This window comes from Capricornis sumatraensis, chromosome 12 (genome assembly GCF_032405125.1).
Source record: "Capricornis sumatraensis isolate serow.1 chromosome 12, serow.2, whole genome shotgun sequence".
NCBI lineage: Eukaryota > Metazoa > Chordata > Mammalia > Artiodactyla > Bovidae > Capricornis > Capricornis sumatraensis.
The window spans coordinates 46,000,540-46,028,494 of record NC_091080.1 but is presented as its reverse complement, the minus strand read 5'-3'; the positions used below and the strand labels follow the sequence as shown (position 1 = coordinate 46,028,494).

The window sequence follows — 27,955 nt, the reverse complement described above, 5'->3', positions numbered from 1 at the left end:
CTAGATGTTGGGTTCAGTGCTTGGTAGGAATGAACACAATGAACTTAGGATTTTAGGCCAGTTGGCTTCATCGTGATCCCACTGAGTATCATGGCTCTGTGTAACTGGAGGCACTGTCTCAGTATCTGTGAACCCTCAGCTGTCCTGAGTCCCAGTCTCCCTGGGGGAGTTGTGGGGGGAAGCAGCTGAGGACACAGACACATGTCAGTGCACACATGGCTTTCCTTATTTGTAGCATGGCTCCCTCACAGATTTTTGTGTGTGGATTGAATGTATTGATTCATGAATTTAACACTTCTTTCTGAATGTCCACTACTGTTGTTACTCAGGAAGTGAGGTACAGCAAGTATATGCAACTTACACAGTCATACATGGACAAGGCTGTGCTCTTTCTGTGTCGTTGCTGCTGCTAAGTCGCTTCAGTCGTGTCCGACTGTGTGCGACCCCATAGATGGCAGCCCACCAGGCTTCCCCATCCCTGGGATTCTCCAGGCAAGAACACTGGAGTGGGTTGCCATTTCCTTCTCCGATGTATGAAAGTGAAGCTGCTCAGTTGTGTCCAACTCTTAGTGACCCCATGGACTGCAGCCTACCAGGCTCCTCCATCCATTGGATTGGTTCTGTGTTGGGATGTCCTTAAATCCTTTTTAACTTTTTTTTTTTCTCGAGGTATAGTTGATACACAGTGTTGTTAAAGTGTACAGCAGAGTGATTCAGTTACATATATACACATATATTCTTCTTCAAATTGTTTTCCATTATAAGTTATTACATGATACTGAATATAGCTCCTTGTGCTATACACTAGGTCTTTGTTTATCTATGTTATATATAGGAGTTTGTATCTTTTAATCCCAAACTGCTAATTTAGTTCCCTCCCCTTTCCCCTTTGGTAACCATTAGTTTGTTTTCTGTGAGTCTGTTTCTGTTTTGTCAGTAAATTCATTTGCATCTTTTTTTTTTTTAAGATTCCATATAATATTTGTCTTTTTGTGTCTGACTCACTTCACTTAGTATGGTCATCTCCAGGTCCATCCATGTTGCTGCAGACGGCATGATTTCACTCTTTTATGGCTGACTAGTATTCCATTTGGAGAAGGCAGTGGCACCCCACTCCAGTACTTTTCCCTGGAAAATCCCATGGACAGGGGAGCCTGGTGGGCTGCAGTCCATGGGGTCGCTAAGAGTTGGACACAACTGAGCAACTTCACTTTCACTTTTCACTTTCATGCATTGGAGAAGGAAATGGCAACCCACTCCAGTGTTCTTACCTGGAGAATCCCAGGGACGGGGGAGCCTGGTGGGCTGCCGTCCATGGGGTCACAGAGAGTCAGACATGACTGAAGCGACTTAGCAGCAGCAGCAGCAGTATTCCATTGGGTATATATATGTATATACACACACATGTGTACACACATGCCACATTTTCTTTATACATTCATCTATCGATGGACATTTTGGATATTTAAGTTGCTTCCATGTCTTGACTGTCGCAAACAGTTCTGCTATGAACATAGAGCTCCATGCATCTTTTTAAATTAGTTTTCATCTTTTCTAGATATATGCCCAGGAGTAGGATTGCTAGGTCATATAGTAGTTGTTTTTAGATTTTTGAGGAACCTCCATATTGTTCTGCATAGTGGCTGTGTCAGCTTACATTCCCACAGTTTGTAGAAGGGTTTCCTTTTCTCCATGCCTTGTCCAGCATTTACTGTTTGTAGATTTTTTTTTAATGATGGCCATTCTAACCGATGGGAGGTACTGGCTATAGCTTTGATTTGCTTTTCTCTAATAATTAGCAATGTTGAGCATCTTTTCCTCTTCCTGTTAGTCATCTGTTTAAATCCTTTAACTCTTAGCATCAAACATTTGTGACTTTCACTGTTTAAAATAGTACAGCCATTTTGAGTTCTTCCCAGATGTGTTCTGTTCCACTGCCAGTAGGGAATAAAGATTTTCATCCCTAGTGTTGATGAGTCCATGGGTCAGACATAGGGTGGAAACTAGCACTTGCATCACTTGTAGTGGGGGTATCTCAGGACCCTGAGTGCTGTGGGGTTTGGTGCGAGTACTTGCAGGGGGTGAAGCTTGAGCCAAGTCTGACAGGATCACAGGCAATGACTTATTTATGTTTAGAGTGACTTTACTTACATGAATATTGGAAGCAGTGTACATTCATCCCTTGTGTAAGGTTGACCCTCTGTCTCTCGCCCTTCTGGCTGGGGAGGGCTGACCAGCTGTCCAAGAAGAATGGCCAAAGGAACAAATCACAGGGCTTCCTCTTACTGAAGCCCTGTGATTTCTCGCTTTCTTTCAGCTACTAAAATTCATGTTACTATTTTACAGTTAATAAGATACCTATTAGTCTTTATGCCTCTTCATGTATGATATCTAAAAGTAGACAATTCATATTACTACCCAAAGAAAGTCAGACATTTAATGAGAGACTCAGATAATGACATAAAGTGTAACATTTGGGTTAGGACACCATATGCTTAAATAAAATGGCATTGTATTTTTTATAGTCTGTAAAAGTATATCTTAATAAGGCTCTTCTGTGTCCCAGATGGCAGACAGCAGGTTCTGAGTCTGGGCATGGATCTGCAGCTGGAGTGGATGAGACTGGAGGACTTCCAGAAGCATCTTGATGGAGAAGATGAGAATGTTACTACAGCAGATGTGATTCCAAGCAGTGAGTAGTTTGGGAATTATAGGGATCTTCTTAATGAATCTAGTTATTGAAAACCTAATTTATCTTTTCTTTCATTTTAGATTTATTGAGGGATGCTGTGAAAAATGGGGATTATGTTACTGTGAAGGTTGCACTTAACTCAAGTGAAGAATATAACCTGGACCAAGAGGTGAAGTGTCTTTGAAAAATCTGATGAAAGGAAGATGGAAAATAGCTCTTTTAAAATAACTCAGGTTTATTCTTCAACTATAAAAGTAATACATGTTCACTTTATAAGAGTCAAACATTGTAGAAACGTATAATAGAATTACAGTTCTTGTAATTCCAGCCCTGTATAATGACCTTTAGTTACCATGATATGCCTGGTTTTGTCTATGGTTTAACCTCTGCATTTTGAGGGGAAAGTGACTCCTTATTTTGTCACCATTTGGTTTTTATTGATAGTTGCCTATTTATAGCAACTGCCCCTCTTTCTATTGTTTTGGGGTTTGTTTTTTTTTCTGACCATGCCCTTGGCTTGCCAGATCTTAGTTCCTGGACCAGGGATTGAACTTGTGCCCTTTGCAGCGGAAACAGTGTTAACCACTGGACCTCCAGGGAAGTTCCCAATCTTTTATTATTGTTGCTGAGTTTTTTCACACTGATTTATAAGGATACTTTAATAGAAGCATATTAACCCTTTCCGTTTTACATTTTTGAGTCTTACTGCTTGGGGAGATTTTTATTTTTAGGTAGTTAACATCATTTGATCTTTTCCTTTATGGCTTTTGGTTGTCTAATCTTGCTTAGAAAATATTTTTATATATTCCTTTTTACTTGCTTTAATTATGGACTTTTTAGGTTTAATCCCTTAGGATTACATTAAAATAGATTAATTTGGCTTAGAATTGACATTTTAACATTTTGAATCTTTTTTTGAGGAATATATCTACTGTACATTCATTCAGCTCATCGTTTCTTCTCTTAAACCAAATTCTTTGGGTTTTTTCTTCATGTAGTTATTGTGCATTTATTTTAAATGCACTCATACAAATCATCTTATTATGTTCATTGGGCTCTTTCTCTCCCACACTTTTGCTACCACATGGGTAACAAAACCAACGCAGGATTCAAGCGGGATGACACTGGTGATGCTCGCGGCTGCAGGAGGGCAGGACGACCTGCTGAGGCTGCTCCTCAGGAAGGGGGCGAAGGTGAATGGTCGGCAGAAGAACGGGACTACGGCGCTCATCCACGCCGCTGAGAAGGTAGGCCACGCAGCATGCTGTGCTTTCTTAGTCTTGGAGACAGAATCTGTGTCTGCGGAGCAGTGTGCCGGTCACACAGTCACATAACTTAGTTCAGTTCATCTATGACTTGTCATAAATCAGTGTTTTTATTGACAGTCGTACTTTGAAATTTCTAAATATCGTCTGTCTAGTTGAAGGTGATTTGTATTGAAAAAGAACTTCTGATTAATGTATTAATACTGATTTAATTCTTAGATTTCTAAAAAATCTTTTCCAATCTAAAGTATTCCTTTGGTTAATAATTTAATTATAATGTTCCCATGTTATCTTATTAAAGGACTGAGATGAAGAGGTTCTTTATGTTGAAACCAGTAGTTAAACTTGAGGTTGAAGTTGCTGGCAGACGGTGTGCGGCTATGCAGGGTGCCAGCGGGAGGGGCCACTCCGTGCAGCTCCCGACCCTCCTGGGGCCTTGGAGGGCAGGGGCAGGAGGGAGGAGCAGAAGCAGTGGTCTGTGGTATTCACCAACCTGCATGAGATAGAATCTGAGTACTTTTGCTAGTGGCTAGAAATCTGAAAACATCTTGACAATCTTACTTGTAAAGAATTTGAGGGGATTAAAACCTTTTTTTTTTTTTAACAGAACTTTTTAACTACTGTGGCTATTCTCTTGGAAGCAGGAGCTTTTGTAAACGTCCAGCAGAACAATGGTGAGACGGCACTAATGAAGGTAAATGCCTCCCTGGGAGCATGTTCTCCTCAGGACCTCCCTCTGCCACTGAACTGGGGCTGGTGATCAATGGGGACAAGACAGTCTGTGGACTTGAAGGGGTTGCAGCTGAGTGACAGAACAAACCCAGAAAGACGGAGTTACTGGGTGTGACGAGAGGAAGCACAGGGAGCTGTGGGCTCTGTACCCTGGTGGCCAAGGTTTGTGGATTCAAGCTGAGCCCTGGAGGGAAGCTGACAGCTGGCTCCGCTGCATGCTGAAGATCTAGGTCGGCTGGGCTAAACCGTGTCAGTGGAAGGGGACAGGGTGTGCCCTGCAGAGACCTGGGCATGGAGCAGATGGACGGGGATTCCTTACTTCACATTGGTGACTTCATCTCCTTGGCCTCAGGTTTCCTCACCTGTGTGTGGATTGTGGAAGCTTGGAGAAGCTCCCCACCCCCCACCCACAGCTCCGGGTTTTTGGGCCTGAGGTGCTGTCCACCCAGCAGGTCCTGACCCTGTTGTGGAGGCTGTGGCTCCCGCCTCCTCCGTGAAGGGAGAGCTCACCAGGGGGTGGTGGCTGCGGTTCCTCTTCTAACCTTCTTTCCTGAGTCAGGCAGATTGTCAGACCCCTCATTCACCATGGTCTGGACCCTGAGGCTGTGCTGGACTCTGCCATTCTTCCACACTTGGGGGTTAAAACTTGTTCACTGCTGGTGTTTCTGTTTCATTTTTGGTTCATAGAAAAGTTTATTTTGTTCAGGTACCCTCTTGAATTTTAGTTATCCTTTATGTGTTCCTATTGAAGTATGTTTAGAGCATAGGTGGCAGCTGAAAGCATGAATTTAAAACTTATTGAGAAATCACCAGGCACATTCTAAACAACAGATATTTAAACAGGAGCATAAAGGGTGTGTGTGGAGTGAGGGGGATGCACAAAACCGTCTACTTCTGTGCCAGGGAAGTAGGAGTTCATTCAGATAGCAGCTGGGAGCCTTCAAAAAGTTTAACCTTGAGAAAGACTTCATCAGAACAGAGGCTGGGCTTTGATGCTACTGTGAAATATCCCCCATTACAGTGGGTGGCATGGATTGGTTTGCAGACTTGTCGTAGGATTTTTATACATACTGTAAATGCTCAGGTGTTTAACATGTGAATCTTAAGCTCAGGAGAGAGGCAGGCTAAACTCAAATCGGGAGGGAAATGGCAGAGAAGCAGAAGGGAGGGACAGTCGCAGGAGGACCACAGGACTTCTATTTCCAAGCCAGTTTCCAACCCTGGGGATCGTTCTCCATGGAGAACTCTCAGCTCAGAGAGGAACTGACACCGATCACAGCTGAGTAATTTTTACTCCTTTACTCCTGACACAGGCTTGTAAAAGAGGAAACTCGGACATCGTCCGGCTGGTCATTGAATGTGGAGCTGACTGCAATATTCTGTCAAAGCACCAGAACAGTGCGCTGCATTTTGCAAAGCAGTGCAACAACGTGCTGGTGTACGACCTGCTGAAGAGCCACTTAGAGACGTAAGTGTGGGAGGAGTGTGCCCTGGATGTAATGGACAGTGTGTATGTAAGCTCAGAAAAAGATAAGTATACAAGTCACGATGGGTTTCTGGTCTAAGAAGATGAATTTTAAAAGTGGTGTACAAAGTCTGCAAGTTATTGAGGACTTAGAAACCTTAAAACTTAACGCCGTTCTATCTAGGAGTATCATCTTAAATCTTAATTACACTCTTCACTTGGCTTCCAGAGATTTTCTTAAAACCATTTAAACTTCATTGTTTCTAAGAGAAAATTTTTGAGAGCAGTTTTTAGGTTCTGAGCGAAGTTGAACAGAAAGTAGTGATTTCCCACATGCATTGTCCTACTCTGGCAGTGAGGCTGTTACAGTCAATGGACCCCCAGTGATGGGGACCCACCATCATGGCTAACCCACACATCCTCCTGACTTAGAGCCCCCCGAGGTTCCCCTTGGTGTCACAAATCCTGTTTTTGGGTGAATGTGATGACATGTACCCACCATCGCCCTGTCACACACACTCAACTCACCACCCTAAACATCCTCTGTGCTCCTCCACCTGTTAACTTGCCCAAACCCTGGAGACCATTGATGTTTTTACTGCTAGTTGGACTCATACAGTATTTGCCCTTTTCCAGGTTTGCATCTTTGTGATAAGCATTCATGTTGTCTTCCCGTCTTTACGCAGCCTGATAAACTTGTTTTTTAGTGCTGAATGGTTATTACATTGTCTGGAAATTATCACAGTTTATTCAAGTTCCTGCCTTTTCAAATGAATTAAAAATCATTAGATGTTATTGGAAGTCCATATAAGTAATTCAGTAGCTTTTTATTACTTCTCTTGCTTACATGTAACAGGAGCTTCAGGAGCAGTACTATTGTAGGTGAGGTGCTTTCTGTCAGGTAGCAGAGCCCCTCTCCTCCTCGCCCACCAAGGGTAAGATAGGACTTGGATCTTCACGCCTGAAAGATGGTTATTCTCGTTCCAGATACAGGCAAATTTCAGACAAGAGACCAAAAAAAAGGCATAAGAGGGTGTTTTGGCAACCTGGGCTGCCATCCCTGAGAGCTTCAGCAGCCAGGTATTGGTTATAGGTGGCCACCAAGTAGAGAGACTAGCCTGCCTGCTTTGCCCACGGCTGAGGGTCCAGGCATGCTGGGCTTTGTTTCACATCTGTGAGTAAATGGTTTTGGGGATTTTATGCTCCTTAAAGCAGAGTATCTTTTGGAAGGTGGCAGGGGGTGTGTGGGTCAGGTCAGTTATACTTTACCTGCAGGACAGTCTCAAAATACTTTCTGAATTAGCACCAATCATTTTATTTGACTGCTTTCTAAACCAAGTACTATAACAAGACTTTATAACAAGACTTTGTGTGACAATTCTTGGCTTTATTGTCTAGCAGAATTCTTATTTCTGTTTCTCCTTGATCATTCATGCACTCATTTGACGAGTTTGTGTTCAGCTCCAACTGTGTGCCTGGCACCGCAGAAGACTCAGGGGTTGGGGGAATAAGAGGACATCTAAGACAGACAGATGTGTACTGTGTTCCATAGGAGTGCTCAGAACAAACCGCAAGGGACAGGAGTTTTTCAAGATGGTGCTGGGGAGGCTTCACTAGTCCGATTGTTTTGCGCCTCAGGATTCTTTCTTACATGAACAGCTTTTCCTCTGCTTTTTTATTAGACTTTCGAGAGTAGCTGAAGAAACTATCAAGGATTACTTTGAAGCACGTCTTGCACTACTGGAACCAGTCTTCCCAATAGCATGCCATCGCCTCTGTGAGGGGCCAGATTTCTCGATGGATTTCAATTACAGACCCCCACAGACTATACCAGAAGGTAAGCCTTCTTTTTCTCCCACTTTGAAATGTGACATTATAAACATTAATAACCTTTTCTTTGAAGAAAACCTTAACAAACTCCATCATGTATACTAATTACATAAAATAGGTACAAACAAGATGCAGCCGATACCATTGTAGATGACCCTGAGGAGTCCACACAGCAGTCTTTACATTTGTTTTAGAAGTTTAATAATACTTTTTATTAAAATTTACTGAAATCTAGCTTTCAACATGGTAAGCCCAGAACCAATATTTTCTTGAATTTTATTATCACTGAGTCTTGCCCTTTTAAAGAGATCAAGAATAAAGAAAATGTGTTGCCCCATTGTAAAGCTGAGTAGTAAGAGATGAGAATTTCAGTCCTGCCTCCTATGAGTTTATGCTTAACAGCTACTTGGCAGGTGAGACCATGGCCGCCTCTAGGACACGGGTGCCGAATATATGGAATGGAGACAGCACTCTCTTGGCCTGAAAGGTGGGAATTGGGTTGGGTTCTGGCTTTTGTTTTGTTTGTTCTTGTTCAGTTGCTCAGTCGTGTCCCAACTCTCCAACCCCATGGACTGCAGCATGCCACACTCTGTCCTCCTCTATCTCCCAGAGTTTGCTCAAACTCAAGTCCATGGAGTTAGTGATGCCATCTCATCCTCTGCTGCCCCGTTCTCCTCCTGCCCTCAGTCTTTCCCAGCATCGGGGTTCTTTTCCAGTGAGTCTGCTCTTCACATCTGGTGGCCAAACAATTTGAGCTTCAGCATCAGTCCTTCCAATACATACTCAGGGTTGATTTCCTTTAAGATCAACTGGTTTGAAATGTTTTGTTTAAATATTTGTTAATGGAAACTTAAGCTACAGCTCTACCAATCAAAGCCAGTCATTCCTAACATCTTAGTTATTAGTCAGCTGTGGATTTGACTGTCCAAGTGGACCGTGTGCATTGCTGGGCATCCACACCAGTGCTCTGGTGCAGCTGGACAGCCCTGGGTTACACATGGCTTTTTCTGCACATGCACAATGTCTGCAACCACTAACAACGTTTTTTAACTCATCTGAAATCTTACCAAGATACCCAGCTATTCTGACTCTTGAGACTTGGCATATGGTCTCCTCAGTCTGTTCTCAAAGCCCCACCCAGACCAGGACTTTCAGCCAACACCTTTAAAAGTACTCAAGTTTGACAGACATTGACCTTGGTATCTTGAGGGGTGTGTAGCTCTTAAAACTGAAAGAAAACAATTTATATTGATAACCATGAAACAAATGCCAGCAAATTGATTAGAGTCCCTTGGTCATACCCTTTGTTTGGATCAAGTATGTGTCTGTCAGACTAGAGTTAAGGACCACTCTGCCCCTGGATCCCAGTCACTCAGGTTGGCAGGAACATAAACATGACCTTCATGAACACGTTTTTCTAATAGGATTCCCCTGTGGATGGCCTGTGCACTTAGGCTCTCATGATTCCCTCAAGCTCTGCAAGGTGCTGTCTTCGGATGGAAATTAAAATCTGTATTTACATCTCCTCGATTCAGGCTCTGGCGTCCTGCTGTTTATCTTCCATGCAAACTTTCTGGGTAAAGAGGTCATTGCTCGCCTCTGTGGACCATGTAGTGTACAAGCTGTTGTTTTAAATGATAAATTTCAACTTCCTGTTTTTCTGGTAAGTCTCATTACTGATTAATACATTCTTCTAATCAAAACTAGAAAAAAAAAAAAAAACTAGAGATGACCTATAAATTCTTCTATTAATTGCAGTTTTTGGAAATGGCAGTAACCCAGTAATCATTGTTTTAAAATTCTCATGGTCTAGAAACTAATTTCAAATATGCCTTTAAATGCATTATAATTACAAATGTTCACTTAAAATTCAAAAAGAAAAGCATGCTGTCAAAAGTTTCAAAAAACTTGTATTTTCGTTATCTTAGTATAATTTTTGATTTTTATATAGTGACCATTTTACTATAATTTTTTTAAATTAAAAATGCCCTTGAAGATGTTCCCTGGTGGCTCAGACAGTAAAGCTGCCCACAATGCAGGAGACCTTGGGTTCAAACCCTGGGTCAGGAAGATCCCCTAGAGAAGGAAATGGCAACCCACTCCAGTACTCTTGCCTAGAAAATTCCATGGATGGAGGAGCCTGGTGGGCTACAGTCCATGGGGTCGCAAAGAGTCGGACACGACTGAGCGACTTCATTTTCACTTGCCATATACAAATGTCTGTCCTTAGGCTGAATTAAAATTAACTGGTTATGAAGATTTTTAATACTCATGCTGTATATATATGACTGGATACATATTAATGAAGGATTTATCTCTATATTGCTTTTCCAGATGAAGGTATCTAAGTCAAGGGAAAAGTAATCACAGCATGTTGCCTTATAAGGAAATGCCAACAAAATGTGTATTTTCTTCTGTGTCATTAGAGTATAAAGATATCTGGAGTCTGGCTATTTCTAGATAGAGATGGCTGTCTACAAAAATGCTCATCTTCGTTTGCTCTCTTCCCCAGGACAGTCATTTTGTTTACTCATTCAGCCCTGTGGCAGGCCTCAATAAAATGTTCATAAGACTGACGGAAGCACCTTCTGCTAAGGTGAGAATCCTTTCTTGTATCTAGTGTCACTGCTCAAGTGTTTCTTCAAGTTTTCAGGATTGTTGTGTTCCTGCCTGGATCTGAGATGGGCTTTAACCCTCTGATGTCCATGGTACACATCTGTATGTTGTGTACTTTGGTATTTAATTTCCACATGTATGATCACTAGCTAGACTGAATAAGGGAGTAACCTAAAAAGTCAAGTACTTGGATCTTTCATTAAAATAATGATAATCTAGCCACTACACTGATAAGCAACCAATTTAAGAATCCTGCCAAAGAGACAAGGTTTTTTTTCCTTTCTTCTAACTAAGGGAAACTAGAAATATATGCTGTTTTTGTTTTTTTTTTCAACAGGTTAAATTGCTAATAGGTGCATACAGAGTACAGCTACAGTGACCAGCAAGAATTGGAAGAGTTACTCTTAAGACCTGTTTCTAAATACTCTTTGAAGCAATTTGGAATTCTGGCACAGCTAACATTTCCAAATTTAAAGTTTCTTCTGTAAGCCTCTTGCATTGAAGGCCAGTCATCTGTTACAGTCTGTTGAGATGGGACACAGTGGGTCTAACATAAAACACAGATGTAAGTATTTGTGCAAGTGTTCTGAATCTCAGTGTTATGTCCAGACTATGTTTTTCCACAATGTGGAATGGTACATATGAGGATTATTTTAAAAAATTAAAAAAAAATTTTTTTTAAGTTGAAAATTTTTTTACTAGCCCTAGTAAATTTTTGTGTTAAAAAGCCCCAGCAGGAATGTTACATTAAGTTACCCAGGCACTAAGATAAGGTGTGAGTTTGCAGCCCTCAAAGTAGGACAAATCTAAAGAAAACTCGAGGAAGGTTTGACCTTTCCAACAAGCTGTTGACATCGATCCTGAGTAAGTGACAGCTTTATATATGTGCAGTTATCCTTTATTGTTTGCAAAGAAAATAAACCAGAATCTGAGGTATAGCAGAAAAAAACAAACTGGGACATTACATGAGGCATAAAAGGTGATACTACATGTGAACTGTAACCTTATTCTTGGACCCAAGTCATCAGATGGTCTGTGCTCTGAATGCTGGGAAGACCAGCCACACTGAGCCTCCTGTCAAGTGATTTCCCACAGGTCTAAGGCTTCCATTCTTTCAAGAAATATTTGGCAAACTAATAAAGCAAGATGTCTGGATTATAGAAATGTATAAAATCTTTAAGTTCGATTGGTTATATACTGAGTTAAATTTTAATGAAAAATTTTCAGAAATGTCTGGGTTCCAGAACCCCGTCAGATACCAAGGATGCTCAAGTCCTTTATATGAAATCATATGTTGTATCTGCATTTAACCCCTTTGAGTCCCACCTTTTACTTTTAATCATCTTTGGACTAACAGTTTCTAAAACAAAAAGTAAATGCTAGGTGTTAATTCTATGTAGAGGGTTCCTGGTGTGCTTTGGGGGAACTTTTTTCTGCCCTAGACGCAGGCAGAACCTGTGGATACTTAGAGCAAACCACATACACTGTCTAGATATTTCAGGGTTAAACTGACTTTTCCTACAGTGTCCTCAATAAAACACAACGTTTGTCTATTTTCTATCTCAAGTCTCAGGACTTCAACAAAAAGGTGATGCGAAATGTCTGGTTTAGCAATAGCAATACCTGCGTTAGACTTTTCAACTGTATTGTATCCTGTACTCCTCTGCATCTGACTTCACAGCTGCGAGATCTGTCAGCAGCAGTGCACTTGGTCCAGGATTTTAAGAGAAGTGAGTTTTTAAAGAACATTCCCGTTATCATAAGAGCACTGGGAATATAACCACTTGTAGAGCCATGCAGGTTAATATAGTTTTCATCTAAACTCACTTCTGTCTATAGCAGGTGAACCTAAGCAGATGTGCCCTTGGGTGGGGAAATTCTGACCCTTGTGGCTTCAGGATGATGAGGTCTTGAACCTCTCAACTGCCAACTGACAAGGCAGCTAATCAGATCAGATCCTTCAGGTAATACTTCCATATGTGTGTAGTAATGATTGCTCTGAAAAACCCAATTCTCAAGCAGTACCCAATTCTCAAGCAGTACCCTATCAAAGGTTTGCAGATTTGCTGCTACTGCTGTGAGTAGAAACCAAAGTGATCTCAACTACAAACGGGATTGCATTGCTCATTATCCAGACTCACTGAAGAGCCATTAGTACACATTTTTCTACTTCAGTTTTCTCTTAACTCTAAAAACCGTGACTCCTCAGCATTTACTACTTTCCAGTGTATATACTGAGGTAAGGACATAATGCAAACTTGGGTCCATTTTAACCTACGAGAGACCTGGTCAACTCTCATGAATGTGGCTGCAACAGAAAGCACATTATATATCCTTGTTTACGGTAGCAGCACCAAAGAGAAGCATCTAATATACCTACCAATAAATGCTGAAGTATGGCTGGATGGGGAGTTACTGCCTTTGCTAGACATTCTCATCTTAAATTTGTAGAATTTCTTCAGTGGAATGTCAGGAAGTTTCAATTTGAAGCTCAAGTGTTACTTTTAAAATTCTACTTGGAACTGTTACACTTCCAGAGTTAAGTCATATGAGAATTTGCTAGTTTATTTCGTAGTAAGACTTAGCATACAGAAAGTTGACAGACTTTAGAGTGTTTTATGATTAATGCCTTATAGTATCTTTGCAACCATAGGATATAGATATAATAACAAAAAGTGATCTATAAAATAAGAATTCAGAAAAATTGAGACTTGCCCGGCAGTTCAGTGGTTAAGACTCCATGCTTCCAATGCAGGGGGTGAAGGTTCAATCCCCGATCAGGGAATTAAGATCCCACATGGCCAAATATATAAAGTCTTAAGAGAATTTAGAAAATTTTCATGAATGTAGTAAAATCTGTTTCACAGCATAAAACAGTACAAACCCTTTTAAGTCATTCTGAAAAACATTGCTAGGTAAGCTCAGGACAATGAGGGCGTCTACAACCACTTCCCTCTGCCGATCTGCAAGCAATGAAGCTCTTTTCCAGGCTTGACTTCTCCCAACTGGTACAAAAGAGCTTTACTCGTGGGCTGGAAAATGGTGATAACAACGTATAAGTAGTTCCTTTATCTTGGGGACTAACCCAAAATTGTAGGTTACTTGGGGTTTTTTTTTTTTTTTTTTTTTCTTAACCTACAACACTTTCTAGTTCCAGGGGGTGGGGGCTGGGTCTGTGGTAGTCAGTCAGTGTGCCAGGGAAAGGTATACAATTGAGGAAAACAAACCTGGATAAAGTGTCATGACTGCTCATCTATCCACAGGTTGTTTATAACGGAGTGGTAATAAATTGAAAAATAAAACAAGATTCTTCTGGCTCATTTCTCCTTTGTCATTAATTTCTCCCATAGAATGATTTCACCTGGGGGGGAAGTAAATTCATTGTTAGAAAATAGGAAGTAATAGCATATATTTTTTTAAAGAACAAACAAGGTTTCTGTTACTAATAATTTGCTAGGATAGAATTCAACACCTGAAGTCATATATTTGACGTATAAAGCTTTCTATAACTAGTATTTCATTGTGAACTCGTATACAGAGATTAAGAGTACCTTAAGAGTTTGGAAAACCAGGTCCCTAGCACCACCTTGTTAAGAAACGAAAATCCTTGGGCCTTTAAGTCACACAGTGGGGCCCAGCAGTCTGTTGTAAGATCTGACAGGGAAAAATAAGACACCACTTCTTCCTCCTTCTAGAATTAAATATACATCTTCCATTTTATTTAACTGTCAAAGTTACTGTTCTCCTTGAATGAAGTTTCTTTTCACTGACCAGAAAATAAAGTCTGGAATGAAAAGCAGTAGATTGGCCATATAAAACCATATCTTCAGCATCACAGCATGGTTGGCCTGTGTAAATAGGGGTTTTTTTCTTCTGCATATTTTTTCACTTAAGGAAGGAACCTATGTACCAAAACACTTTGGGGGTTTTGTTGGCATTAAATTTTCAGAGTATAAAGTGATTCTCTGTAAACCTATTTTCAAAGAGCAATTATAAATTATAATTGATTAATCAGTAAAAAGAGAGTTTTTAAAAGTAAAACAATGAATTTTTAAAGGGTAGGGCAGGCAGGGTAGAGCTCGTTGGTCTAGAGTTAAAAATCAGTGCCTTCACTACCATGCCCTGGTCAGGGACCTGAAATCCCAATAAGCCATGTGGTGTGTCCAAAGTTTAAAAAATAAATTGTTGGATCCCACTGCACACCACCACCACCCCCTCTACCCCCAGCAAGGTCCTGTTCAGTAGACAATGTGTAGAGCTGGGAATTGGCATTTTCAGGAAGCTTCCAGGTGATAGTGATTTTGACTTGGAGCTTTGAGAACAACAACCCAATGTAATTCCAGGGCTAGATAGCAGCCTGATAAACAGCTGTCATATTGTGTGTCCATGAGACCTCAGATGCTTTGAAAAGGTGACACTTCCCAAAAGTCAGTGCTTTTCACTCACTGTGTATGCAGATCCCCTGGGACCCTATTAAGCCAGTGGTCTGATGTCATCGGTCTCCTCTCACAAGCGGTACTCAGGAAAGGCTGAGGTTCCTGTTCCCCAAGACCACTGTAACAAGAACAGATTAAAATCACCAGATTGGGGTGGGGGTGAGGGAAGAAATATCCTTAATACTTTTGGGATCTATTAGGATGACAATATACCATTCATGAAGGTTGTCAATAATGATCATATAGTGTGAATGACTCTAAAGAACTTTATAATTTTTTAAAATATTAGAAAATCTGTTTCTAAAATACTCTTAAAAAGGTGGAAAGCACCAAGGGAAAAAACGGGAGTTCATGTCCCAGGTTGAATCTGATTTTACGATGTTGAGTCATTTTTAAGATTATACACTTTCCTAAGGGACACAAGACTAAAATTTCAGGCTGAGAATCACTAGAAAACAGGAGGGACTTTTTTCCTGCATAAATAGGACCTGTTCATTGCATTTCTATTCCCTGTCCAGTCTTGCCTAAAGACAAATCAGTATATTACCACCAGTGGGGGAAATTGGAGCTAAAAATAACCTCAAATCTTCCACAAACAAAAGGGCAGCAACCCTCCAAGTCACATACAAAGAGAGAAGCGGGTTTCAACTTGCCCATAACCTGTTCTAATGCTACCACATGGACCAGGTCATTCAGCAAGTCCTAGCATGGGGAAGATGAAAGGAGTGGCGACTGCAGGTGAGGGCTGACCTGAAAGGAAACTGGCAAGTTTTCCTCAGCTCTCAACTTTGGTCTCACACAGGAAGCCAAATTTCAAGTAGCTTCATCCATGTTTCCTTTTCTCCTAGGATTACAATAAAATCAGATTTAGCCATTTAAAAACAAGTTTAAATGATAAATTAAAAATCGTATATGTTATCTCATTTGACAGTAATTAAGTTCCACCAAGACGCCGTTTAAATCTCTACCTCATCTGATTATGTCCATTCAGTCAAGATTGTACTTTCTTTCCTGACAGAAAATCAACTGACTTAAAATTCTGCTCAATTTTGTGTTTCGGCAGCAGAGAAAACACTTAAATCCTAGATGGTAGTGTCCTGTTTTCATTTTCCATAGATAGGTCCTCTTGTCTGGACTGCTGGTTCCTCATCACAGCCCCGTGACGCTTATAATACAAAATCCTACATAGGATCCCGATTCCTATTCTATCTACAAAATGTTACTCGGCTTGATCCAAGGCAGGGCACATAAAACCTGCTGTGCTCCATCAGATGCCTTCTTACCTACCAAGACAGCATGCACTCCAGGTTTTCTGCTGGGGTACAGGTTTATGTTTATTGTTACCTCATCCGTATGAAATGTGTCTTAATAGCATCCCTGAAATACTAGTGCCGTAGTACACAATTATAATTGAGAAGTAAATAACTAGTTTTAGGCTCACTACTAGTAGTGACCCAAATATACCAGAAGTAACTATCCTCAACTGGTACTTTTCAAACCCGTTTAGGTCTCAGATTACCTGAAAATTAAATGAAGTATCACCCTCTCTGCCAAAAGCATGCAAAAATTATGTGAAACTGCTGCATGTGAAACAGACTCACAGCCAACAGGCTCCATAGTCCCAGTTTAAAAACCTTAAATACTTTTTCAAGCAAAGCATGCCATAAATCAACAAAAATTATGTTTTATATTATTTCCATCTGCAACTAGCATTCTACATTAGTTTTACATTATCTTTGGTAAAACCAAGGATGAGAAGAAAAATGGAAATAAAATGGACACCCGGATTACTTCTTACAGACACAATGACACCCGGACTACTAAAGATTTTAATTATCTTCAGTGAACCCACAAATTTTGCAAAGCACTAACTACACTGAAAACTAAAAGGTACTCTCCAGAATTTAGAAACTGCTAGTTGCCAGTCTTTAAAAGGGTGGTTTACCTTAATCCTTTAATATTTAAAAACAATCACTAGAGTTTTGTGTAAAGAAGTAGTCTCTGAGATTCCTTGGTGGTACAGTGGTTAAGAATCCACTGCCAATGCAAAGGACACAGGTTCAATTCCTGGTCTAGAAGTCCCACATGCCGTGAGGCAACTAAGCCTGCGTGCCACAACTACTGAAGCCCACCCACCTTAGAGCTGGTACTCTGCAACTAGAGAAGCCACGGCAACCAGAGAATAGCCCCCACTCCGCTAGAGAAAGCCTACATACCATCGAAGACCCAGCACAGACAAAAAACTAAAATAATGATGTAGTCTCATACCAAATGTGGCCAGATTTACTCTGCACTGGATTGTAACCAGTAAGACACTTACAGATGTCCTGCTACCCACATCCATTCAGTGATGCTCATAATTTGGAGTTAAGAATCTGAGGAGATACATAAGTTTGATATACTTTTAATATTTTCTGATCCTGAGGAATATTCAAAATGTGAAAACCAAAGATTGCATTTAAATAATTTTTTTGGCAGTGCCACAAGGCTTGTGGGAAATTAGTTTCCCAACCAAACAACAAACCCAGGACCGTCAGTGAAAGTGCCATTTCCTAATCACTGGACTGTGAAAAAATTCCCTAAAAAAAGGTCTTAAATCTGAAGCTGTAACTGTACCAAAACTAGGTGACAAACGTGGTCTGTTTTTAATTTTAGGATGAAAAGCTCAATCAGAACTTTGTAAGGTCTTCACAGTGGATAGGAATCTGCCTGCAAATGCAAGGCACACAGGTTTGATCCCTGGAATGGGAATATTCCATATGCCACAGAGCACCTAAGCTCTCGTACCACAAATCCTGAGCCCACGTGCTTCAAGAGAGAAGCCACCATGATGAGAAGTCTGAGTACTGCAACGAAGACTAGCCCCCACTCACCAGCACAAAGCACTCATAAATATTTTTAAAGTCATTGGCAGAGTAACTTAAAAACAAACAAAAAAAAAAGCTGTGTGAGAATTAATGTTTGATTTTACATTCCATGCCAGTACATCTGAAATGGCTGGTAACAGTGAAAACAAAAAAGACTCCAACCACACCGTAAGATTTTTTCACGCAGTCAGAAATGTGAATAGCCAATACCACATGCACTTTTCTGATGACTTTTCTCAAAGAAACAAACATTAAAAATACAGAAGGCATATTCTTAACAGTCAACTATGTACCAATGAGACGGAGTACTCACATTCTCATTTTCCGCTGAGTATACAAGTCAATTATTATTACATAGTCAATTATATATAAATAATAGTACATTGCAAGAAGTAACTATGGAAGATAAATACTACATAATTCAACAAGTAAGGAGGTTGAGGAATACTCTACAAAGCTCTTCCAATTACAACACATGAATTGTAAAAACTGAAGAAATAGGATTTAAATAATGGCTCATGGTGAAAAATAATAGCTTGCCAGAAATCACCCCCAAAGGTAATGTTCTCCTCTGGAGCAGACTCCTGTGGTATTGAACCATAAAGGAATCACATTCTTTATTAGCAAGCTCGCAAATGCCTTCTGAGAAATTCTGAAGTTTGTAGTTATGGAGAAGGGGACATCCTCCTGATTGTCACCCTCTGTGATCTTATGCAGAACCAAACATGATCCTCTGCCTTGATGGCAAAGACACCACAATAATGGCTGCTAACACAATAAACCAAAGGCCACTACCACAGGCAGTTTACAACAGGCAAAATATGTACTGTACTCTTTACTGAAATAATCTCATTCTGTTACCTAATACATTCTCTATAAGCAACAAAGAATATGTCTTCAAAGATTATAGAGAAATAGTTCATGATTAAGAGAACAGTATACCAAAAATTCAGATGTCATTATTTTCCAAGAAAACATAAAAGCAGTAAATCTGTAAAAACATAACAATACATATTTACAAGTTCTTCCTTTTTGATGTAATACAATTTCAACTGATGAACACATGATACAAGAAAATACACCTTCAATTGACTGAATTTATTAGAAGGTAGACATTTTCTCAACATGACTCTTTAATTTTCATGACTTCTGGATTGAAAATTTGCAATAAAATTTAAAAAAATCTAAGGCTTTGACTTTCTATCAGGCTCGTGGATCTTCCACCCATGTTATCATGCCAAAAGATATCACAAGTTCAACTAATAAGTTTCATCCTTCAGCTGGTATTATACAAAAATATGTAATAAAAACATTCAATTTGGATTCCCAACATCATCTGGCTTTTCAGAATTCTAAAAGCTATCTGTACTTTAAAAAAAAAAAAAAATATATATATATATATATATAATCTCATAGGTTATATACACAGATCAGTGAGTTTTATACCAGCTAGCAATGAAACTTACACAACCTAGTTATAAACAGCAATTAAGAGTATGGTAAAAGAAAGGCAAATGTGCTTCACTAAAAAGGTACCTTAATGGCCAAAACTATCTGAAAAGATAATCACCATGAGAAGTTACTAGGGAAACATAATGCACCTGCGTCTCAACAGTGAAAACCGACAGGACTGATGCTGGCATGGATACAGAGCTGCAGGCATCATCACTGCTCTCAGGCTACAAGGCCAAGCAACTCTGGAAAACTGCTTGGCTGTTTCATACACAACACTCAGCAACTTCACCCTTAGGTGTCTTCCCCATGAAAAATGAATGTGTAACTAATTTGCAGAAGAACATTCTGAATGTATCTGCCATATGTGCAAAAGCAATTGTCATAAGAGAAAAAAAGATCTTGGAATTGAAAAACACCACTGAAAATTGTCAAACTTAATTATGTTCCCAAATTCCTACAAAGGCATTTCAAGTTAAAAAACAAACAAACAAACAAAAAAACCCGAAACAGAGAAAGCAAAACTCTTCAAAACAAAAGTTAAAAAAAAAAATCCAGGGACTTCACTGATGGTCCTGTGGTTAAGAATCTGCCAGCCAATGCAGAGCACACCGGTTCAACCCCTGGTGTGGGAAAACCCACATGCTTCAAGGCAGCTAAGCCCCTGTACCACACGCCTGAGCTCACAAGCTAAAACTACTGTAGCCTACGCATGCCGAGCCTGTGCTCCACAAGATAAGCCCATGCACTCCAACTGGAGGACAGCCCCTGCTCTTTGGAACTAAGACAAACACATGCACAGCATGTGAAGACTCAGCACAGCATAAAAATAATTTTTTAAAGGGAAAAAGCCCAGCAGCATTATCGGGTTGTGATAGTATTTCTCAAGTGCCCTCCCCAAAAAAGCCAAAGAAAACCAGCCTCTGTGGTTGTATACTCAGGTTAAGTTTTAAAAGCAAGTTCAGCTACAGCAACGATAAACTGTGTTTTACTCAAGATGACATTACTTATTCAGCCTCCACTGTTTACTTTAAAAATTCAATATCCCAAATACATTACTGTCACACAGAATCCCACAGTAGTTACTTCACAAATTAACCATGTTCACAGATAATGAAAAGGAAATAGAATGAACAGTCAAGTTTTTTCAACATATACTTCAAACCACTTAAACACAGCATCTAACTTACATTGAAAATACCAAGTAAATGAACAAACTAGGAAAAGCATTTCTTGCAGAACCCACTACGCATTCATATGCAATGAATAATATCACAATGCTGTACTTAGGAGACATCGTTCTTTAGTTGCTCAGTTGTGTCCGACTCTCTTGCAACCCCAAAATATCAAACAAGTTTAATGTGCACTGTTGAGAGTTGATCATCTATTTAAATCTACTTAAATCCAAGGTGGAAATAGGTGCTGAGCGACCTCAGCGAGGTGGCCAGAGGGTCACCATCTCAGAGACACTCTTTCACTCTGGGTGCCAGCTACCAGGCCTCTCTCACAGAAACTGTTTCTGAGTTAGTGTGTCCCAAACAGTATTTCCCTGAAAATTCAGCAGGCGAAAAAAAAGTCTGTTGGGGTTCTCCATAATAGCTTACAGAAAAAAATCTAAATGAACTTTTTGGCCAACTCAATACACTGAGGTGGTTAAATGTCTTAATGCTCTGTTCATAAGCACTGCACAAGATTCCAACCATTTCTTCTGAAGAAAAAAAAAGGGGGGGGACTGAAAAGTCAAAAAATGGGAGTTTTTTTTAAAAAATCCTGTCCCATTTTTTAAAAGTGCAAAATTGTATTGATTATTGGGGAGTTTGAGAAATTCACACTCTGCAAACTAGATGACTAGAAAACATAAAAACATGGCATAAAAAAAACATAAAATCATCCATCATAAATCTCACTTCTCAAACTTTTTATGTCTCCACAACATCTGAACATGCAACATGCTCACTTCAGCAAATGCTAGGAGGGCTGCTTGATGTCCCACCACTTGGCCAAGGACCCCACAACCCTTCACAAAGCACCACAGGAACTACAGAAATGTGTGGGCACCTCGGCACTCCCTTGAGTACCTTATTAAACTATATATGCTATCCTATTTCCCATTTTTGGTCACCATGAGCGCTTACAAAGACATATTTTAAAAATCTCACTGTGACTTCCAGGAACTCCAGTTAGAGCCTGGAAAGCTGCCTGCTAACTGATTTCACAAAGCGAGGTGGGCAGGGCAGCAAGAACCCCTTTAGAGCCTCAACTCAGTGTCCCTCAATAAACTGCTCCAGAACCACTTTACTCCAAACAGCACTCAACTGAAACTGTTCACATACTAATGCATGAACACTGCTACTGCGGTTAAACAAAAAAAGAGAAGGCAGGCTTTTAAACAGATCCCCCCTTTCCCACCCCAGAAAAAAATATGGAACGAAAGGCACAAGATATAGGGTTACATTCCTGCTGGGACAAAATAAAAAGTTGAAACAAGTCTGGAGTTTTGAACATTCTAAATTTGTGTGTGTGGGATCATCTAGCTACATCCAAGTGACTGAAAAATAGGAAATTTAAATGGCTTCAAGGATGAAAATCGGACTCCACTGTCTCTGTCGTTTCCTGGCTAAACTTCATTGAGGCCCACACATGAGCTCCCCTCAGGAGTAGACAAGACACCTTTCATGACCATCAAAGCTGAGCCCACTGCATCTGAGTCATTGAAAGCCTGTGTGAACCAAGCCCAGCTCCCCTTCCCTTCTCTTTACTGGTCACTGGTCTGCCTGCTGCTTGCATCCTGGGCTCTCCTTCAGTCAAGTCCTTCATGAGCTGCTACAAGCCTTTCAGGTCAGTTCACTTCAGTTGCTTAGATATGTCCAACTCTTTGCAACCCCATGGACTGCAGCATGCCAGGCTTATCTGTCCATCACCAACTCCTGGAGCTTACTCAAACTCATGTCCATCGAGTCAGTGATGCCATCCAACCATCTCATCCCCTGTTGTCCCCTTCTCCTCTCGCCTTCAATCTTTCCCAGCATCAAAGTCTATTCCAGTGAGTCAGTTCTTTGCATCAGGTGGCCAAAGTACTGGAGTTTCAGTTTCAGCATCAGTCCTTCCAATGAATATTCAGGACTGATTTCCTTTAGGATGGACTGGTTAGATTCCCTTGCAGTCCGAGAGACTCTCAAGAGTATTCTTCATTCAACACCACAGTTCAAAAGCATCAACTCTTCAGCACTCAGCTTTCTTTATAGTTCAACTCTCACATCCATACATGAGTACTGGAAAAACCATAGTTTTGACTAGATGGACCTTTGTTAGCAAAGTAATGTCTTTTCTGAACCACAAACCAGGTCACATCACTGCCCGGCCCAGCCCAAGCCTTTTCTCTGGCTTCTCATTTCATCAAGTAAGAGTCTCATGGCCTCCATACACGTGGCTCTAGACTTGTGTTCTCAATAGGCCAGAACTGCTCCCAAGAGGGAGAAAATTAGTTGGTCAGCAAAAATTTTAAATTTTATGTATAAAGCACAAATACAATATACAAACAGCTATCTGTGCTGCTAAAATTTCACTGAATGGGACGGTTGAGGGCTTCAGTCAGATAAAAATGGGAGGAAAGAGGGGTAAGACCCCTCGGTTCACTCAATTCCAGCCACAGTCCCTTCCTTGCTGTAAATGGTACCCCTCAGCTTGAACAGGACTCACCTTCAACCTCTAACCTCCCAAGCCTTCTTCTCCTGTCATTCATATCAGCTCAAGAGCTGCCACCCCTCCTCAGGAAAACCTCCAGGCTGTCCTGGCTAAGTGGACAACCCGCCCCCTTCCACCGCCCCCAGTGATGTGGATCCCAGCTGCAGCCCCAGCACCAGCAAGGCCATACCACATGTTCAAGAACACTGCTCACCTGCAATAATAACCACCACACATGAGGGAACAGAACACCATGGAGAGAACACTCATCATGACAGTGGATACTGGGAAAGTGACCTGTGACCAAGGACATTCCAATGTTTCAGAGAGCAAACTACTCAGTCCTTGGGTACATGTAATTATTACTACCTTAAGAGACAGAAAATTCTTAATTAAAAAAGTCATTTCACTTTGCTATACAGTGTTCAACATGTAATAATTCACTGGATAACAAACTATAATCCTTTGGGAATTAACACAAGTGTTTCTAAACATTAATTTTATGTAAAACTTAAAATATAGCTTAGGGACTCCACCCTTTTTGATTTATAAATGAAGTGTATCTCCCCCTCCAGTATTTCCAAGTAATATCAGATTTTAAATTGAAAGTGAAATTTTAATATCAACAGCAAAGAGGGGGAGGATTCTTCTAGAATAAAGAATTCCCAGTTCTTCCTACTCTTGCTATTTAAGAGGTGAACTTCAAGTCAAGCATACCACTGTTAATACACTGACCCATTAGCTCTCCCTAGTTCAATCATATAATTTCTCTTCCTAGACTTTTACCATCACCTGCAAAGATGCCATTATTTCCTATCAACATTTGACATTTACTGAGTTTATGCCCTCAGCTAATGACTGCTGGGGGTAATGTTAAGTTGCCACTGTCCACAATAAGGAAGGCAGTATCTGAAAAACAATCTTAAAAACACACATACCTGGGCTTTCCTGATGGCTCAGTGGTAAACAATCTGCCTGCCAATGCAGGAAACATGGGTTCATTTCCTGATCTCGGAAGATACCACATGCCACGAAGCAACTAAGTCCCTGTGCCACAACTACTGAGCCTATGTTCTCTACTGAAGCCCACACCGTAGAGCCCATACTCTTCAACAAGAAAAGCCACCACAATGAGGAGCCCAAGCACCACAACTAGAGAAAAGAGTCCATGTAGCAACAAAGACCCAGCACAATCAAAAGAAAAAAAAGACGACCCCAAAACCACACATGCCCAATGGCCTAGCAGAAATTTTATCCTACAGACATATTCACACACAGTCTCTATTCTGTGTACCCAACAACATGCTACAGAGAATATAATGGGGAAAAAAATCAATGAAACACTGTCCCCAAAAGATCTGGTACACACACCTATGACCTACCAATAAGTATAAGAGTGAGGGATCATTTAGAACACTGAAAATAGAATATTGTGAGATGATTAACAGAAGTGTGTAGTGTGCTTGCATATGTATTGTGTTTAGAATGTAAACAAACATGTATGTGAATGCACAAAACCTTCCAGATGGATGCACAAGAAATTGTAACCAAGGCTGCTCCTGGACAGAGAAGCTGGGTAATGTGTAGACAGTAGCAAGAAAGTTTCACTGTGCACCAATCTGTATCTCCATGTTTGTGTATTAGATGCATATTATTCAAAAACCTCAAAATACACTGAATTAGTTTATGCATCAATAGTATTTGAAGGCCTCTTGATTTTTATGAGATGTTAATGCTTTCTAATACACAATGGTGTGACAAAGAAGAATTTCCAGGTCTCCAAGGACTTGAATGCTGCTACAGTACACAGCCTGCACTAAACAGGGCTTATTCCACCTTTGGTTTCCACACTAATGCTGGCCATTAACCAAGTATGAATTAAGTAAGTTATTTAAGTGTGCATTTCTAATGAATACAACGGCAGTATTCTATGGAGCCTTAAAGGTTTAGCTGTATTCCAGTATAAGACTCAGTTCACCGAAGCCTTCAAGTTCAACCTAAACATCCACAGAGATGTGTGAAGGGTGTATCAGCCCCTAAACTATATACATGTGCACTGGTCAACTATCTGCTTCACACTTTATCAATTGGTGCTCACTGTTGATGACTGTCAGAATTCTCAAGCCAAGATAATTTCCTAAGCTGAATGATTTTCCATACTCAGCACCCTTTCTAGATGTCACAAGAACTTGAAGAGCTCCATCCTGACCTCACTGCTCTGTTCCTGTAAGTTGGTGGCACCAAAATGGTATACCAGATTTGAGGTTCAAAACCAGTCAATCTTGCCTTTCTTCCACATAACCTCCCCAACATTCAATTATCCACCACGTTCTGATCATTCTGTAATTCACTGATATATCTTGATTTGATTCCTACTTTTACTCTCCAATCCTTTTCCTGATCCCAACAGGCTGTCTGGCCTGCAAGTCTGAGTTTAACCAAATTTGTCCTTCCACAATCCAGGTAACTTTTATGAAATACAAATCTCAGGAGTTACTCTCTTGCCACTATGCTCCTTGATGATATCATGGAGTAAGAGCTGACTAGTTTTCCAGTCTCACTTTGGCTAACTTCTCACTTCATACACTTTTGTTCATATCGAGTCCTCTTTGATACCACCTGCTCCCGAAACAAGATGCAGCTCACCTTGGAGACAATACTGGGACATCTCTACCTCCCCAAACTTTGGACACACTCATGAAGTAACTCTCCCCTTATATTCTGAAGGGTCCTCTAACCCTCCTGCCCTGAACAAAAACATTCCCTTCTCATTCATAGTATGTATATCCTTCCCAACTAGTTTATCTTATTTCCATTTATCTTCTCCCAACTCCCTGTAACAATTCTGAACAGGTTTCACATGTACTGTACCAAATCACCAAGTGTCCCCAGCACTGCCACTGAACTGTGCGCATAGCAGGTGATTATTTCACATGAGCAAACACTCTAATAAGCCCAGCACAAGGTACACCCTTCTGATAACAAGACTCCAAGACCTACTGTGTATTCACACATGCTCTCTTGAATTCTCCCTTCTTCTGCTTCCCAATTCATGCAGATATGACCAACCTCAACCCTGCTGGTATGCACCCGCCATCCCTGCACTGCACTTTACTTCCTGTGCTGTACTCGAACCGCAAGAGTTGAAGTTTCTCAAAAATATGAACACCTTGTGTCCACCCAACACCGGCTCCTTGGCCTTAAATAAAGCAAACCCTTTTCATATGGAGCTAGTAGACTTTCTTCAGAACCAATGATTCAGAATCACCAGCCACTTCTAGTGAATACCTAGGCTTTATCCACATCTAACAATAACGTGATCCTTTACAATTCATTTGTGGACCCTATATGGTTTTTTAAAAATCATTTACTAAAAAAATGTAGCAGCAGCATATATCCAAGTATCATGACAGCAATAAAATGTCTACATTAAATTAGCATTTTTAATACCTACATCATGATGTGATAAAATTCGTTTAAAGAAAAAAAAGCAAAATGCACTGTGGCACTAGCACCCATGCTGTGTGCGTGCGCTCACACACTGTCCAAAAGAAAAGAACTAGTAAAGGACAAACTGGAAGAGAACTGTAGTTAACGGTCACGATGAACTGTCCAAGGTTCACTTAATGCTTAATCTTGCCGAGCACATGCCAAGAGGAACACATGGATCCAGCAGAGCCCTGGAGCACCAAGGGGCTGCTGCGGCTGTTCCGACAGCTCGGGTGGGAGCAAACAAGGCCAGCCTCCAGAGGGAGCCCCGTAAAGACGGTGATGAGGAGCAAGGGAAACTGAGGAAATGTTCAAGATAAAGGGCACTGAGAAAATTTTATGAAAAACAAATAGTTCAAACACCTAATTAATTGGTCTTAAAAAACAATTGTCTTTCTACACTAATAAGTATAAAGGCAAGAAATTAAACCATAATTCAATAAAATGTATTAAAACATATTTGTATTTCAAATACTACATATTCGCTATATATATTTTAAAAAGTTAAACATCTAACTCAACTTGATTATATTTATTTGACCTTCATTAGAAGTTAGGACAATATACACGCAACTGTAACATGCTGATTTTTACCTGAAATGGCACTATACTGTAAACTAGAAAAAATTTTTGATCCTCTCCAACTGCATTTATCTCCCAAGTTTTCAGCAGCTCTGACGTTAGGAGCAAAGAAATCTCAAAACAGAAAACTGCTGTTTGCAGGTTCCCAGATGGAGGCACCACACCCACTCTTCATACTCTGCCCACGTTAATCTGTCTTCACCATAAAGCACCTAGTCAGAAGACTTACAGAAGCCAAAATGCAGGAATGAAGTATTATCACTATACAGTTAAGTTTACTATATAATCTATAAACATTTCAAAACACCATCTCAAAGGCGACCCAGAAAAGCAAACAATGACTATTAAGTAATTTTAAAAATCCCCAGAATCCATCCAATTGAACAGTAATAAATGTTAACCAAAAGACCACAATAACGGAAGCAAACAAGTGAAAACAGGGTGCAGTGAAAGGGAGCCAGCAGCCTTAATCAGGGCATAACCCTTGAATAGGAATTAACAACACAAAGACCGAAGAGAAAAGTTTCTTCAAATTACATATTACATGCTTTTTCTCCTCCCAATATTTGTACAAACTAATATCTCAATCTCTTTTTTGATAAAAATACCCAATTTACCAAACAAAGCCTGAGAGGAACAACTATTGCCTTCAAAACAGAGCATTACTGAACTATTTCTCCTGGAAATCATAACCATGGAGCCACCTGACAGTTCAGTCACTAGAGGAATTACCACCATCACCATCCGTGTCCGCTGGAACACACATGACGATCATGCTCCCTGACAAGCTGTTCTGGCCCACTTGTCCCCTTCTCTCCAGGCCATACCAATGCCAGGAAAACAAG

At 40.4% G+C, this 27,955-nt stretch overlaps 2 protein-coding genes across 4 annotated transcripts in view; one reads left to right on the top strand and one right to left on the bottom strand.

Annotated features, from left to right (window-relative positions):
* MPHOSPH8 (M-phase phosphoprotein 8) overlaps positions 1–12,247 on the top strand; it is a 46,887-nt gene extending 34,640 nt beyond the window's left edge. For both annotated transcript variants that reach the window (XM_068984227.1, XM_068984226.1), the window contains exons 6-14: positions 2,567–2,692; positions 2,773–2,861; positions 3,799–3,939; positions 4,565–4,651; positions 6,003–6,157; positions 7,837–7,991; positions 9,520–9,647; positions 10,497–10,580; positions 10,938–12,247. In XM_068984227.1, the coding sequence (XP_068840328.1) occupies positions 2,567–2,692; positions 2,773–2,861; positions 3,799–3,939; positions 4,565–4,651; positions 6,003–6,157; positions 7,837–7,991; positions 9,520–9,647; positions 10,497–10,580; positions 10,938–10,979 (1,007 nt within the window). In that variant the 3' untranslated portion in view covers positions 10,980–12,247. The remainder of the gene's footprint in view (positions 1–2,566; positions 2,693–2,772; positions 2,862–3,798; positions 3,940–4,564; positions 4,652–6,002; positions 6,158–7,836; positions 7,992–9,519; positions 9,648–10,496; positions 10,581–10,937) is intronic.
* Positions 12,248–13,228: 981 nt separating this feature from the next.
* PSPC1 (paraspeckle component 1) overlaps positions 13,229–27,955 on the bottom strand; it is a 74,861-nt gene continuing 60,134 nt past the window's right edge. The window contains exons 7-10 of one of the 2 annotated variants that reach the window (XR_011145776.1): positions 15,787–15,880; positions 15,047–15,154; positions 13,828–13,961; positions 13,229–13,416 (exon numbers count right to left, since the gene is read on the bottom strand). The gene's annotated coding sequence lies outside the window, so the exon portion shown is untranslated. Of the gene's footprint in view, positions 13,417–13,743; positions 13,962–15,046; positions 15,155–15,786; positions 15,881–27,955 lie in introns of those variants that run through there. The other variant, XR_011145775.1, reaches the window with a different exon arrangement.